We start from the raw sequence: 16,041 nt of genomic DNA, 5'->3' as shown, positions 1-16,041 counted from the left end.
TGGCACGCAACAGTGCATATCCACTGCAGCTTTTCTTGAATGTCAGCTACTAATAATTTGGGGAGCACTTCTCTGCTGGAAAGCCCTCCCTCATTCTGCGCCCCTCTTTTCCAGATGACATTTTTTCATGCCGGCCGCACAGCACCCCCTCTCGCCATCCGCTTTTTAGTGTGTGTCGGCAAGTAGCCCTCGCATTTGAAGCGGTACAAATATATATATATATACATATTTATATATCGCCTATTCGCTGTAGTGTGAATGCGACTCACCTGAGGGAGTTCTATATGCGCAAGCGCGTCGTCTGGCATGGGGCCCCAGTGTCCCTACACATATCTGACGGCGTCTCACATTTAACACGTTCCATCAATGGTGGGCACAACACCATCAGCGACCCGGCGGTGCCGAATCCTCAGGACTTGGCTGCATCATTGCCGCTGGCAGCCAAAGAAGCCGAGCATATTCTTTTTTTTGCTGATGGGGGCACACTTGCGCACGTGGCGCCGCTCCGCATCAGTGTCGCCTCGGCGGTCGTGGAGACTAGTGCAGAGCACCCCACTACACCAAAAACAAAGATGAATGCAGACACTATCCCTGCGCCTCCTCCAACGATATCCTTTGATACGACAAGGGCTGTCGCTGCGGAAGCGGCTGTGGCGAACGCAGCAGAGGAACACGAGGAATGGACAGACACAATTGACGAGGAGGTTATAGCCTTCTTTAGTGATGAATGATTTGTATGAATGGACGGGGGCGGGGTGATGAACAGGGAAGGTCAGTGCCGGGAAAAAACCAGCGCGTGTACATAGGTGGAGGGGAAGAGGGCTGGGTGGGACCGACTATCTGTGACTCCTCCTGCTTTCCCACCTTCTGAGATACCGTCGTGGAAAGAAAAAAGAACTCAACACGATAAAGAGAAACTCTTTTCCGTGTCAAAAAAAATCCCCAACTCTTTTTTTGCGTGTGTGGGGGAAGGTTGAGGCTGTATACGTAAGCAGAAGATCCAATCTTCGCATCATGTAAGCCCGTCACGCACACGTACACACAACCATTTGGATCGCCCTCTCGACTGCTCTTGTCTTTCATTCTTCTCTCCTCCCTTTTTTTCTTCGCTCTACATTTTCACACACAACCTTACGTTGATGTCTCCTGAACACAACATGACGCCCACCCATTCACATCCAAAGAACTCATCTTTGCTTATTTGTTTGTTTTCACTTCATTCAAAACCCCCTGTCGTCTTCGTCGTCTTTGTTGTGCGTCCTTTTCGGGTTTTCTTTACTAAGTTTTTCCTTTTGTGTCTTTACCCTCTTTGTTTTTTTTTTGTAGTAGTAGTCGTGATTGTTGCGCCCCTGTAACGTTTTTTTTGTGTGTTGTTGTCGCCTTTCGCCTGCTTCCACACGCCCGCCCGCTCGCTCGCTGTGTTGTCCTCTTGCGTGTTCGTGTGTGCGCGTGTTTCTTGTTTTTCACTCTTTCCACCCCCCCCCCTGCACACACTGTGGAGACGCATAATTAGTTTCTTTTTTTCTTTTCGCCCCGACGCACTCTCTCTCTCTCCTCTTCCTAACCTCAGCCTGGGGCGTATCGCCACCCTCCTTCTCCCTTTTTTTTTGTATGTCTGTGCGCTGGCAGTGCAGAAGAGGGAAACTCGCTGGGGCGATTTGTTTCAAAAGAAAGGAAACGCACTAACCAAAAGAAATTTAAGGAAAAAAGGAGAAGCCCTCTTCGTTTGGTGTGGGTGTTGTGATTTTATTGTCGTCGCCGCTGTTAGGACACGTGCGTACTCGAGAGAGAGAGCGGAAGGAAAGACTATTCGAGGTCATACTCACCGACTTGAGTAGGCACGCTTTCGCTTGGACCCTCCCCCTCCATACCATCCCGTCGCATTCTCCTCTTGCTTTTTTTCCATCTTTGACCTTTCTCGCCCCCCCCCCCCCTTCCCCCTCCCCCTCCTCCTCTGCTTTAGCCTTGTCGCTGCTGTTTCGTCCGCTGCTGTTGCCTTCTTGCTGTGGTGATTGTAGTGCTGTCTATTGAGTAAGGGAGGATCATTTTACTCGTGCCGGGCTATTGTTGCTTCTCTCGGGCGTGTCGCGCGTGCTGGTTTTTCTCCCCTCTAGTTGGTGTGCTTCCTCTCTCCCCCCCTCTCTCTCTCCTTCATTCCGCTGCTGCTGCTGCTGTTTCGCCCTTTCTTTTCGATCTCCCTCCCGTGTTATCCTCCGCTCCCCTTTCCTCTTCCCTCGGTTTTCTCACTCGTCGGTTGACGCTCACTGCCTTTGTGCGTTTGTCTGTGTGCATATATGTTCAACTGTCTGCCCTCCTGACATTCTTTTTTCTTGGTGCTCCCCTCCCTCCCTCTCCCCCCCCTCCTCCTCTGGCTTGTTCCTCTATTTTGCTGTCTGTTTTTTTTTAGTATTGTCTCTAACATAACTCCTCTGCGTTTCCTCCCAAGTGCTTACCCTCGCCTACCTCCCTCTCCTTCCTCCCTTCGCGTGGTGTTTGTAACCATCGACAGCGGCGTGTGACTCTCGCTACTCCCGCACCGTACCGCTCCTCTCTCACACTCGGTTTTCCCCTCCCCCTCCCCCCCCCTCCTCACACCCGCTCGCCCTCTTTTTTTTTTTGCGCTCGAATTCGCCGCCGCAGTTCAAAGGGGGAGAACATTAAGAGGGGAAGATAAGCAAGCATATAGAACGCACGCACTCCCCCACCCCACACAAAAACAACAAAAAAGAGGGAAGGGAAGGGAAGGAAAGGAAAACAAACGTTGGCTCTTCCAATCGGCGCTTTTTTTCTCTGAACGCGCACCGTCTATAACAGATTGCATGAACACTGTAATACGTGGACTTAATTTTTTGCCTTTGACGTTTTTTTTTTTTGGTTGTGAGAGGGAAGAGTAAAAAGTGAGTGGAGAGTTGTGTGTTTACTTTTAGACTTGTTCAACACATCTACACCCACGCCCCTTCTCTCTCTCTCTCTCTCTCTGTCGCTTGCTTTTCCCTTTCGCACCATCCGTAAAGCCTGCAGTACGATCGGGATAAGCCAGCTATACGTGGAGTGATCTGTATCGTCTGCTTATAACTAAGCCGCCCTTACTGCTGCTGCTGCTACTGTGTGCGTGTGTGTGTGCGTGCGTGTGTGTGTGTGTGTGTGTGTTGACGCTGCTGTTTGTGGTGGATAGTCCGATCTCTTGCACCCCCTCTCTTTACTTTGGTGACTAACTTCGCTTCTGGAGTTTTTTTTTTAATCTCCTTTCGTGCCAATACGCATTCGTGTGTTGAAGAAAAAAAAAAAGGTAAACGCAGTGCAGCGAGTGAGTCGTCTTTCTGTCGTCTTCCCCCCCCTCCCCCCCCCCACACACACTACACACCCATGTCCCACAACGTTCGCCCGTCACGGTACGCCGTGTCTCAGTCCAAAGCGCGTATCTTTGTCGGCCAGCTGGAGCCCTACGTCACGGAGCAGGACCTCTACCCCGTGTTCAGCTGCTATGGCAAAATTCTGCACCTCAACATTGTCCGTCATTCCACGACCGTAACTCCTAACGAGGAGCGCCGCATCCCAACCGCGTTTGTTTGGTACGAGACCACCACGGAGGCTGACGCAGCCATCGCCGCGTTGCACAACGTGTTCACCTTCTCCTCACCTGACGAAGAGGAAAACAAAGTGCGATACATTCAAGTGAGTTATGCGGACAAAAGCCCAGAGTGCACTTCGTGGGGCCGCTGGCAGAAAACGCAGGCTGAGATCATGCGCCGGACCAACCCCTCCGGCACCGGCACCGGGAGCAACGGCATGCCAGGGCAGTACTCTCACGTCTGCAGCGGCGTTACAAGTGCCTTCTCGTCACCCGGCCTCAACAACGGTGGGGGCTTCACTGTCTCTGCGAGTGGGCAGACCATGCGCTCCTCCCAGTCAAGTGGTGCGCTTTCCTCAATGCACTACCCACGCAACCCGTCTCGCGGCTCTCGCGTCGTCGCCCCGCGTCTCAACCACGCTGATGCCCAGTGTTACAGCAGCTACGACAATCTCTACAGCCTCGGCCGCCGTAGCCATCCCCATAGCACAGGTGGTGCCACGAACAACATGATGAACTACACGAAGCACAGCAGCATGCCACCCCACGAGAACACAAACAACGGTGAAGTTGGCTGTGGCTCAACGTCACCCTTCTGGAATGCGGGTGCGGATACAAAGAAGAGCTCCTTTGCGGATCCGAATCGGTTCCGCCACACCGCCCGCTACACTGTTGCGGAGCCAGACGAGGACCTCATCATGGCCGCCCCCACCTTCACTGTAACGAGTGGGCCGTAAAGTAACAGAAGGCAATAACGGCAGTATAAAAGGCGGTGTAGTATAAAAAAACAACGGCAATGGTGAGGGACCCCTCGCCAGTGACGCGATGACACCCTGCGTTCGCTCATTTCTGATTCATCTTTGTCCCACCCACCTCTTCCCCCCCCCCCCTTATCGAGTGTGTCTGTGTCTGTCTGTGTGTGTTGCGGGGAGGGGAGGTGGGGGGGGGGTGATGGCGTAGGAGTGGCGAGCGGCAATGACGGACGCATTTATTCCCGTACGCCATCCAAGTAGATGTTTGTCTACTCACTTTTTTTATCATTCTTATGTTTCACCGAACTGGGGCATGGCTACACATGCCCCTCTTCACTTTTCCCCCTCTTTTTTTTTTAAACTTGTCGATATGTTGTTTTACTGGCGTTGTGCAATATCAATACCCATGGACTCTCTCAAAGGGCGACCACACTCAATCTACCTGCACGTACGCACGCGTAGCGAGACCATACGCTCAAGTGAAACAGGGTGTGTGTATGTGCATGTATCCAGGGTTTCTCTCTCTTTATATATATATATCCTTTTCATTGTCTTTGTCCCTCTCTTCTCCTCCTCTCCGCCTTTTTTTGTGTGTGTGCGTGTGTGTGGTTTGTCGAGAGCAAAAAGAAGGCATCATTATAGAAGAGGGGCTTACCTTTCTCAATGATCCTCAGCTTCTCCTCCTCCTCCCCGATTTTACTCCGCTCGTGTTGTCCGTATGTCTGCTACCCCCCCCCCCCCAATTCTCCTCCTGTCAATTTTTTTTTCTTTTCTCCGCTGTCTTCCTCGTATTGATTGCCTCTCTCGAAAATGCCCCCCTCCTCAGAGCGCGTACATATGTGAAGAAACATAAACATAAACATAAACACACACAGACAATATATATATATAGTTTAGTGATCACACCTGCAGATAGTGACACGACTTTTTGTGCTTCTCGAACAACTGCTGTATTTGTTGTCTTTTCTCCCCTGCGAGGGGTGGGTGGGTAAGCGGGTGGGTGGGTGGGGAGGAGGGGGAGGAGAGGAGAGAGAGAGAGTGGCATTCAACCACAGGAAACCACCACAGGAACAATAAACGAATCCCCCCCAAAAAAAATTCAAATCAAATCAAGCAAAGAATTTTATTCGGTTTCGTTGTTTGTTTGTTTCTGTATGGGCTTTTCTTTGCTTGTCGTTGTGTGTGTGTGTGTGTGTGTGTGTGTGGTGTGTAAACCGCATCGTCGCTTTTGTTGCCGCTTTTTTTTTTTTGGGGGGGGTGGGGGTGGGGGTCGTTGATGCTTTGATCTGATTTGGTTGCTCATAGGTGTGTGCGCACGTGTGTCGGTGTGTGGGTGTGTGTGTGTATGTGTGCATTTGTACGTCTCTGTCTGTGCGCTTGTGGTGATGGGGGGGGGGGGGGGGCGTTTAGACGTGCCTAAATCCTCTCCCCAGGGGGCTCCCCACCCCCACCCATAAAAATGGGAGTAGAGTAACAATGAAAACAAAAACATGAAAAAAAAAAGGAGCATTTTCAGGAAAAAGAAACGGAGGAGAGGAGGCACAACACCGATAAAAGTCATCAACGGATCTCTCTTTTCTTCTGCAAGAACAGGGGGGGGAGGGGGTTGCGTAGGGAATATCTGCATTCTCCCTTGTGCATCTGTGTATCTCAATGTGTTCTTTTTTAAAAAGTCAACGTCGTTTATTAGATCACGTTGGATGAGAGTGGTGGGCCTTTGTGTCCACCACCTTCATTGTGGCCATCGTCACGAAGAAGCCCACAACAAATGTTGCGACAGGCGCTCGATTCACCAGCCATCCACTACACACGCACATGCACACAGGCTTGTGTATCTCCCCCCCCCCCCCACCCACCCACCCTCACACCCTTCTTTTTCCTCTCTCTCCACGCTTTTATTTTTCTGTGGTTCAGCACTATCGCGCGCGTGAGAATACAAGCTCCTTTTTGAAGGAACATAAGAAGAAGAGCGGAGGCGGTCCAAAAAAAAAGAGCGACACAAAAGGAATCGCCAGAGATATACAGAGTTGCACATCCGCTCCTTGCAGTATCATTCCCTGGACAGCCACTGCTCTTATTCGTTCACCCAAACAACCGTCGAATCTGTTGCCTGTGCTGTGCTGTGGATACGTGTGTGTGTGTGTGTGTGTGTTTGCCTCTGTCCTTCACCATCTAACATAGAACCCCCTCTTCTTTTTCATAGAAAAACTCCCCCCCCCTTTGTTATAGACACATCGATCTAATCTATCCGTGGACTGCACACACACACACACACACACACGTTGTGTGAGCACGCATAGACCCTGTCATAACCAGCAGTGTGTGTCTTCACAGTTGCTGGTACAAAGTACATTCACGCATTTGATTCCGCCCCGCCACGCCACGCACCCCCCTCCCTTCATCATTTACTCGCACCTCGCCATTTTGTTTTTCCCCCCACGAAGTGATGGCACCACGAGGATCTCGCGCCAAGCGCCTTCACTTCCCCGGTGCGGCTAGGCGCCTTGCTGGGCAGCCTTCTGTGGAGCCTCGAGCGACTTTGACCCCGCCTGTGACACCCCAACCCATACCGACCGCCCCTGCTGCAGCGAAACCGCCAACATCGGTGGAGCCTCCGGTAGCCGCGCCTGAGCAACCGGTCGTCACCGCCGAGAAGCCGGCAACATCCGTTGCGCGAGCCCCGGGTGTGGAAGAGGCACCAGAAAGGATAACCACCTACTCTACACCTGCTCCGGCTGCGCACACCAAAGAAAGCACAGCAGCAGACCAGGTCGCTCCGGACTTGGCCCCGGCACCTGTCACCAAAGCTCTCTCAGCAGTGCCGGCTGGTGAGACAAATGCACAAGCTGCCCCAGCGCCAACAGCACCCTCGGTGCCATCAGCCCGAGCCGCCATCAGAGCACGGCGTGGAAAACTCCGTGCCAAGCGACGTGCAGCTGCTGCCCTTGCGCTCAAAGCCAAGCACCAAGACAACACCATAACTGCACAGCAGCCAGATATCAGACCAACCGAGGCACCGCAACCTTCATTCCCTGCACCGCCACCGGAGACAGCGCCTCCTCCAGAGGTGGAAAAGCCAACTGCTGTAGCCGCAGCTCAGCCAGCCTCGATTGCCTCAGAGCCAACCCTTGCGCAAGCAGGCCCTAGTGCATCCGTGCTAGTAGAGTCAACACCCGCTGCACAGGCGCCGTCTCCTCCTGCACGAGTGGTGGCATCATCGCCTCCTCTGCGCGTCACGATTAGCCGTATCCCAAAGAAGCGTAAATTCTTTGCAGAGCTTGACGACAGTGTGTCGAGGCCTACGGTGGTGCCAATTAGCCCTGTGGACGCTGCGGCGGAAGCACCGCCGATGGCTGAGGTGCCGCCCATTGCATCTACTGATACGCCCCCCGCCCCGGCGGCTGTGCGTCGCATGGCAACCCACCGCATTTCAAAGAAGCGGGCAAACGGAGAAACGGGAGGGCTCACGAAGAGCACCAGCAGCGTCGTCTCTGCCGAGGCTACCCCGGAAGCAGCACCTACACCACCAGCAGCAATTCCACGAAACGTGTTCGAGTCGAATGCAGCTACGCCAACCGCGCCCGAGAAGCCCGTGGTCTCAGCTACACCGGTCGTGGAGGCACCCCCTTTGGCGCCTCCACAGGGGACAGACTCCTCAGCGCCTCAACCCACGGCCCCAGAGGCGACCTCTGCCGCCGCCACGGCGCCATCGGGTCGGTCCACGATGAGTCGCATCTCAAAGAGAAGGAAGCGCTTCGTTGCAGAGCTGCAAGAGTGCAAAGCGAGCGACACGCCTCCGTCAATTGAGGAAAAATCTACTGCGCCCGTAGTGGCAATTGCCGCAGAGGCTCTGAGCAGCCGTGATTCCGTCCTTACAACAGCGATCGCGGAGCCCACAGCGCCAATTGTGGAGGCTGCGGCAGCTCCTCCAGCTGCACCAGTAGCTGTGACAAGGGCAGTGTCCACGCGGGCGACGGCGAGGCGTTCCAGCATGAAGCGGGCAAGGCTTCCTCCGCAGGCTACTCTGGCAGAGGCACCGCTGACAGAAAAGGCGCCTCACTCTGATGCCACTGTATCTGCGCGTGCAGCAACCACTCCTGAGCCAATGTCAACTCCAGCAACGGAGGCTGTCCAGACTGTAGAAGCTGCCGCCTCTGCGCAGGCAGTTAGCGAAGCGACTACAGCGACAGAAGCAGCTCCACTAGCGGAAGCCTCCATTCCCCCTGCAGCGCAGTGCCAGCGAGGTGCCCCAAAGGTGCAGACCCCAAAGAAGAAGGTGAAGCACCTAACTGCAGCAGCGATTCGGCGACGCGAGCTGGCTGCGTACAATCGCATCCCAAAGCGCTTCCGCCCCCCAGAACCGTCACTATCCGTGTTGCCCACGCCCTCATCACAGCTGGAGTCCACGCCTTCCTCGGCAGATGCCCGTCCCGCTACCGCTGTTGTGGAGGCGGAAGAAGTTGCAGAGACACCACAGCAGGCGGCAGTGAACGCGTCACCGATGGAATCAAAGGGAGCGGGGCCCCAGATGTGCACTGAGGAGAAGATACAGGCTGCTGTAGAGACACTCGCAGAGGAACCCGTCGTCGAGGCGGCTCAGGCGTCGTCAGACGAGACGACCGCGTGGGCAGCTGCAGCTGTGAAATCCGGAGCGCCCCTAGCAGGAACAGAGGATAGTACAGGTCGCTTCACAGCTCCGGCAGAGCAGCAGCTCGGGATGAGCCCGGCGAGTACGGCAACAACGAGCGAGAAGGGGCGCATGACAAAGTGGCTCAAGAAGCGTTTTTTCACCGCCCTCGAGGAGACGCCGGCTGCCACCTCAACCGAGGCGACGATAGGAGATCCGGCTCGCGTAGAGTTGTCCCACGCAACTGAAGCGATGGAAGCGAAGTCCGCCGTCCCCCAGTCGTGTTCCGCTGTGAAGACGATCGAGCCCTTCCCCGAAAAGGCAGTCCATGACACGGAGGCGGATGCCGAGCCGACGGCAGTCGCAGAGGAAGTGGCAGCGCTACATAGCACCCTGAGGGAAGACGGTAAGGCTCTCTCTTTCAGACCAGTCGAGGCGAACACATCCACGGAAGCTTCCCAGCCGCTCACAGACTATCACGCCACCACAACCAACTCGGCCGAGGTGAACTCGTTTGGAGTAGTCGACGAGCTACGTGAGGTGGAAGCACCGCTTCCATCGGAGTCGGCCGAGGCGCATCCGCAATCCCCTGCAGTCGCTCAGAGAAAAGTGGTGCGCATCACGAATGTGCGGGCGATACTAAAGGAGATTCGCAAGGCGAAGCGCGCCAGCAAGCGAAGGAGATCAATAAAGCACCGCCACGGCAATTCACTGTCGCAGCACCCCGCCACTGCCGTCACGGCTACCGTAGATGAAGCTGTGTTTGCGGAAGCACCATGCTTGGCCTCAGAGGCCAATCCGCCCTCGGAGGCACCCGCCGAAGGGATCGATGCACCACGCCATGAAGAAGTGGAGACTGTGAAGGAAATGACGAACTTGTCGGTGACTGAGCTGCAGCCAGTTGTCGAGGCACACGAGGTGGAGGAAACCTCAGCCGCGGAGCTCGACGCGGAGACGAGCGTCGAGGCGACGATTGTGGAACCCACAGTCAACGAGGTGCCCCTCACAGCGCCTGCGGATGAAGAAGCGGTCCAACCGCCTGAAGTGCTGCCGTGCACGGAGGTGTTCATCTCACAGGCACACAAAGCAGTCATGCCCTCCGAAGAAGACCCCCTGTCATACACAGTCTCCTCCCCGTCTCCTGCGCGGCGCCAGGCGGCCAAGAAGAGGATCAAGAAGCACGCGAAACTGGCGGCAGCACGGCTGAAGAATCGCCAGACGTACACTGCGTCGGCTGCAGTTCCCCGATCCACCTCCTACGCACCAGTCGAAATCCTAGACACCCCGCTGGTGGAGGCGGTGCATGCCGCTGCGGACCCGCCCGTGCCGCCTGCAGAAGAAGCTTCTTCTGAAACACTCGTGCGCAATGCCGCGCTGATGCTGCCGAGTGGGAATGTGGTGATTGAGTCGTTCACCGATGATGAAATGTGTCTTCGTCGCACGACCCTCGACGACCACTGGGATGTCGGGCTGCGGTTTGACTGGCAGGAGCGCACCCTCGTCATCTCGTCATTCCCCACCTTTGAGGAGACGGACGAGCGCGCACGCCACCCGTTTGTGCAGCGGTTCAAGTCAAAACCACGGTGGATGCTGAAGGAGGTGAATGAGACGAGCGCTGCGCACATGAAGGGGGCATTGGACTCCATGAAGCAGAGCCTAACAGCGCGATTTGTCTTTCGTCATTGGAAGTAACAAACTAAAGAGAATGAGGGCATAAACATGTGTGTGTGTGTGTGTCTGTGTGTGTGTGTGTGTCTGTGTGTTTCGAAGATACTCTTTGGCGGGGATGCACATCATTTTTATTTTTTTTCATAGAAGATCGGCAGCGGCCACACCACCCACAGAGCCCCTCCCCCTCCATTAAAACAAAAGAAACGAGTGTGTGGAGAGAAACAAGTAGAGGAAGAGGGGGAAAGGGGGGGGGCACATAACCTTCAAGGGTGGCCCATGCTGGGAGATGATAAAATGTGATGTCTGTGAGTATCGTAGCTCCATGGCTACTGTGCGCACAAAGTGGAGTCATGCCGGGTTTTCCACATCGCCGCCCCTCATTCCCCTTTTCTTGCTCTCCCTCTACTCCTCTCCCTCTCTATAGATTGCCGATAAATGGATCGGACAGGGGGTAACAATACGTTTGTGCGTACGCATGAGTATGTGCGCGCCCCCTCCCTCCCCCTCCTTCCCCTCCCTTTATTGAATCTGCCAGGGCTTTTTCCTCCTCCTTTGCTGTTGTTCTCTGGTGAGTAGGACTGTTGTGTAGGTGTGAAGCGCTGGACCGGACTGTTGCAGGCTGTCTCGCAGAGAATGTACTGCTTTGGTTCTCCTTGAATAGAAAAAGAGAACGAGTAAATGAATAAAAAGTTGTGCTCACTATCGTCTCATCCCACTGACCAACCCCCTCCATTGCTTTTCCCCCCACCCCACCCCACCCTCTCACCTCCGCCTCCCCGCTGTTCTGGTGATGGTGATAATCGTTGCGTGTTTTGAGGGTGTGGAGCAATGCCGCCGCTGCTGCTTCAGGAGGTGCAGTGATGGCCGTATGTTTTTGTGGTGTCCGGACTACCCTCTCGTGTGCCGATATTTGTCTCCGTAGTGAATCCACAAAGCCGACTCGCACCAAACTATGTGTATGTGTGAATGTCGAATAAGACGGCAATAGTCAAGGTCCGGGTGACATGGCTCTCCAGCGCACCTGTCGCTCCGCACCTCTACGTCCTATAGGTTTCCCCAACCCAGCCCATACCACTCCACCCCGCTCCCCCGACTAATCGATAGTCATAGCGCCCTGCGAGTGTGGGCGGTGACAGCGTGGTCTGTCCATTCCCGTCGCACATTCGATGCCAGGATTTTTTTATCAGATGTCTCTCTCCCCCTCCCATTTTTGCCCAATATTCACTACTGCAATCCACCCATCCCCCCCCACTCGCTCTCCTCTGTGCACCCACAGCTCCATCGCATCTGGGGGATTCTCTCATGACTTATCCTCCACACGAGGACTTACACACGTACACCCCACACGGACAATCAGGCAAGCTGACCCATATAGACCACGACTGATAGACAACACGCGCACTCACTCACCTACCTGCCCCCGTCCCGCATTCACACGAGACACATGCACAGCACCTCTATTTGATATCTGTTTTTTTTTTTGTTTTAGATCCCCCTGTCTCGCCCTACTCCAGTTCTCTGCCTCATGTCTGCACATCCATCTCATGCGCTTCGGTCTACTACGCCGCCGCTGTACTACCGCCGGCCTGAGGGCATGGCGCCGTCCTACTACACAGTTCCAACAAGGGAAGTTCAAGGACTTCACATCCCCTCCTCCTCCTACCCCGCGGCCGCCATGAGCACCGGCGCACCAGCCATCGTTGCCAGTGAGTACCCGCGGCCCAGTGCGAGTTCGCACCCTTCAGGGGACCGCAACTCTGTCAATCGTGCTCCTATGACGGCGACAGCGCCGCCACCGCCGCCGTCCCCGCGCCTCTCTGGCTACGCTATGCCATCTGTGGTGAACCCCTACTCTCAAGGCTCCTCGCAGCTGCCAGCGACGCCACACATGTTAGAGCCTGTCAACCCCGCCTCATACCTGCAACAGGCCAACGTGATGGGCAGGTGGAGCTACCAGCAGCCACAGTACCCTACCCTCGACCCCGTTGCCGCACGCATAGCTGCCATCGACGCCGAAGAGACTGCCTTGGCTACGGAAGAGATGACACTGCGAGCCAAGTTAGCGGAGCTACAGGCAGCCCGGAAGAGGCAAGAGGAGGAGCAGCTCTACCTCAGTCACGGGTGGGCGCAGATGCTCGAGAAAGAAGAGCGCTACTACACGGAGCCTGTGATAGACTTGATACCGGAGATAATGGCGAAGGAGCAGCAGTGTGCCATGCTGCGTGACCACCTCCGGCTAGAGGAAGCGCAGGCCCAGCACGCGCAGGCACAGCTGCAGGGCACAGAGTACATTCTGCGCGATGCGGAGAATTTTGAGCAAGAGCGAAAACGCGTGCAAGACGCCTTTCAGGATGTGGAACGACGCCGGCAGGAGTGCGTGTCCCGGGCGGAGCGCTATTTCGATGTAGAGACGAAGCGGATCGTGGAAGGCAACAAAGCAATTCGCAAGCTCGACAGTCAACTGCGCGAGATGACGCAACACGGCCCGCTCGCTCAACTCCAGAAGGAAAACCGCCATCCCCCTTCTTCTCGTAGATCCGCGTCGCGTGCGGTCACCTTTGCGGCTGACAAGAGCATCGTGCTGGATTTGGGGCGCGACGAATCCGCCTCGTCAGCAGAGCCCCTCACTGTCGACAACGAAAGTGGAGGCATGACAAACAGCTACACCAGCACACACGGCACCACTCCCCGAGATGATGGGAATTCGATGTACGCGCCGTGGGAAGTGGCCGGGGACATTGCCGGGACCAGTGTTTCCTTCTCCCTCAACGATTCCAAGGATTCGCTGATGAAGCGGCGCAAGGTTGAGCTTGTCTCAATGTAGCGTCGTTTGCATTGTGCGCTGTGGCTGCTGCTTTTATGTGCCTGTATGTTTGTTCTCTTTTGTGTCAATGTCTGCACTGACTCTGTCATAGATCGCCACCGCATTTCCCTTCGCGGCTCTCTTTGTTTTTGGTTTTTTCTTTTAGATCCTTGTATTTTGAGGCACTCGGTCTCTCCTCTCGTGTTGGTGTCATTCTCTAGTCTCCTTCCTCCCCCTCTTTTTCTTAGATGCCCACGCTGTGGTCACATCCCCCTCCCCTCCAAAAGAAAAAAAAAATCCCCACTCCGCCGACATCGCATCTTTGTGCTTGTACGGATGTGTGACGCAGTTGGGCAATTGAATAGCCAACGGATGAGAGCACCACTTTGAAAATGCCCACGCTGGAGTCGCTGAAAAAAAAAGGAGGGCACACCTTGTTAGCCACTATAACCCACACTTACCTTTCTTCAATGAAAACCCCTTCGCAGTCCCATAATACCGTGCTGTGCAGGGACTCCGCATAGGCGCACGATGCGATGCAATTGTGGAATGTACACGGATCCTGCCTCATCTTGCCTGTCGACACTAAGCCCCTCTGGGCTATGGACCTTGTCTTCCAAGTCAGCCTTGGTGTTCCCCTTTTCTTGATCAACTCACAGACTATTATTCCCCACCACCACCCAATTAATACACACACGCCTTGCTGTCTTTGATCTTTTTTTTTTGCTTCGCACAAACGCCATCGTTACCCACACGCACAGACACATACCCCCTTGTGGATGGCTGCCCGTGTTGTAGGCCCCATAAAGATCACTCAACGGTGAAAGCAAATCCTTTTTTGTTCGTGTCTGTGTGACAGAGGTGAACTGTCATCCCTCCTCACTTCATCTCTTTGCTTTTCTGTTCCCCCCTCTCCCCCTCCCTATACCCACCAGACACGTAACCACAATGCAAAGCCTAAAGCGCCTGGACGTTTTCCCGAAGTTTGATCGCAAGTTCGAGCAGGATGCGCGGCACCGCACCGTGTTGGGCGGCATCCTCTCTCTCGCCGCTGCTCTCATCGTGATTTGGCTCCTCGTTGGCGAAGTCCGCTACTTCGCCTCTGTCGAGGAGCACCACGAAATGTTTGTCGACTCCCAACTCGGGGGTGACATGCGCGTCTCGGTCAACATCACTTTCCACCACGTGCCGTGTGACCTCATCACACTCGATGCCGTGGACGTCTTTGGCGTCTTCGCAAACGACGTCGAGGGCAACACAGTGAAGCGGCGCATCGACACTGCCACTGGGCAGGTAATCAGCGCTGCACGTCCTGTGGTGAACGAGAAAAAGGTGATGACCAAGGCGGTTGACCCGGATGGTGCGGAAAAGGAAAACTGCCCCAGCTGCTACGGCGCCGAGCTCTACCCGGGTGATTGCTGTCACACCTGCGATGATGTCCGGCGAGCATACGTTCGGAGGGGGTGGACGCTGAACGTCGACGACATCAGCATAGAGCAGTGCGCCGAGGAGCGCGTCCAGATGGCTGATGCTGCTTCTGGGAAGGAAGGTTGCAACTTGTACGCGAGTTTCGAGGCCTCGCGCGCCACTGGCAGCGTGCAGTTTATACCTGGCCGCGTTTATCAGATGCTTGGTAGGCGCATGCACGATCTCATGGGGAGCACCACCAAGAAACTCGACCTCAGCCATACCTTGCATACCCTTGAGTTTGGCGAGTACTTTCCCGGTCAGCAGAATCCGCTGGACGAAACTGCGCAAGGCTCCGCCCTCAGCGGGAACGCCGAGGATGCGATGAACGGGCGTTTTAGCTATTTTGTGAAGCTCGTCCCGACCACCTACCAGCGGCACTCCCTCATCACCGGTCTACAGTACACGGTGGAGTCAAATCAGTATTCAGCCACGCACCACTTCACCCCGAGTACGGCACCGCAGGCGCCGACACCCGCAACGACGTCGGCGCCAACGAAACAGGAGATCATACCTGGTGTGTTCATTACCTATGACCTTTCCGCTGTGCGAATTCTGGTCGAGGAAAAGCACCCGTACCCCTCCGTAGCACACTTTGTGCTGCAGCTGTGCGCGGTCTGTGGTGGGGTGCTGACCGTGGCGGGACTGGTGGACTCCATGTGCTTCCACACCGCTCAAAAAATCCGAAAGGTGCGCGAGGGAAAACAAATGTAGGTGATGGGGCGAGGCAAATGAAATGAATCGAAGATGGAATGAGCAGAGAGCGAATATTTTCTATATGATCTGGAAGGACGAAAGGGAGGGGGGTGAAGAGAAATAAATGATGTAGAACCGCATCGCTCATATGCATGCTGGACTGCTCTCCCCAGCTACCACAACCGCTTCGTCACCCCACACGTGTATCTTCAACGAGGCCGCACAGCGGGGGTGTTTATTCGGGTGTTGGGGGGGAGGGGGGAAGGAGGAGGAGATGGGCAACTGTTTGGTGCTCCACATACGCACAACCCCCTCCGTCCTCCCTCTGCCTCTACGCCGAGAGAAGAACAACGAACGTCCTCATTTATGTGCGATTCATCTCTGTCACTGTCTTCTTACGCCTCCGCGGTCTTGCCTTGGTGCCGTCACCGTTAGGCCTCTCGTACTGTTTGGA

At 55.1% G+C, this 16,041-nt stretch overlaps 5 protein-coding genes across 5 annotated transcripts; all 5 read left to right on the top strand.

The window, feature by feature from the left end:
• Positions 1 to 284: 284 nt before the first annotated feature.
• On the top strand, positions 285 to 731 carry JKF63_03987 (uncharacterized protein; the record flags this gene model as incomplete). Its single annotated transcript, XM_067899983.1, has 1 exon — positions 285 to 731. The coding sequence occupies one exon, from the start codon at positions 285 to 287 to the stop codon at positions 729 to 731; it is 447 nt and encodes a 148-aa protein (XP_067755189.1).
• A 2,635-nt stretch (positions 732 to 3,366) lies between these two features.
• JKF63_03986 (uncharacterized protein) lies at positions 3,367 to 4,308 on the top strand (the record flags this gene model as incomplete). Its single annotated transcript, XM_067899982.1, has 1 exon — positions 3,367 to 4,308. The coding sequence occupies one exon, from the start codon at positions 3,367 to 3,369 to the stop codon at positions 4,306 to 4,308; it is 942 nt and encodes a 313-aa protein (XP_067755188.1).
• Positions 4,309 to 6,769: 2,461 nt separating this feature from the next.
• On the top strand, positions 6,770 to 10,642 carry JKF63_03985 (uncharacterized protein; the record flags this gene model as incomplete). The annotated part of the gene is made up of 1 exon (XM_067899981.1): positions 6,770 to 10,642. The coding sequence occupies one exon, from the start codon at positions 6,770 to 6,772 to the stop codon at positions 10,640 to 10,642; it is 3,873 nt and encodes a 1,290-aa protein (XP_067755187.1).
• Positions 10,643 to 12,146: 1,504 nt separating this feature from the next.
• On the top strand, positions 12,147 to 13,445 carry JKF63_03984 (uncharacterized protein; the record flags this gene model as incomplete). The annotated part of the gene is made up of 1 exon (XM_067899980.1): positions 12,147 to 13,445. One exon carries the CDS (start codon positions 12,147 to 12,149, stop codon positions 13,443 to 13,445), a length of 1,299 nt encoding a protein of 432 aa, XP_067755186.1.
• Positions 13,446 to 14,372: 927 nt separating this feature from the next.
• Positions 14,373 to 15,605, top strand: JKF63_03983 (uncharacterized protein; the record flags this gene model as incomplete). Its single annotated transcript, XM_067899979.1, has 1 exon — positions 14,373 to 15,605. The coding sequence occupies one exon, from the start codon at positions 14,373 to 14,375 to the stop codon at positions 15,603 to 15,605; it is 1,233 nt and encodes a 410-aa protein (XP_067755185.1).
• Between the last annotated feature and the right edge of the window lie 436 nt (positions 15,606 to 16,041).

The sequence above is a fragment of the Porcisia hertigi genome, chromosome 31 (genome assembly GCF_017918235.1).
Source record: "Porcisia hertigi strain C119 chromosome 31, whole genome shotgun sequence".
Lineage (NCBI taxonomy): Eukaryota > Euglenozoa > Kinetoplastea > Trypanosomatida > Trypanosomatidae > Porcisia > Porcisia hertigi.
The sequence above is the reverse complement of the archived record's forward strand: the minus strand, read 5'-3'. Positions and strand labels throughout refer to the sequence as shown.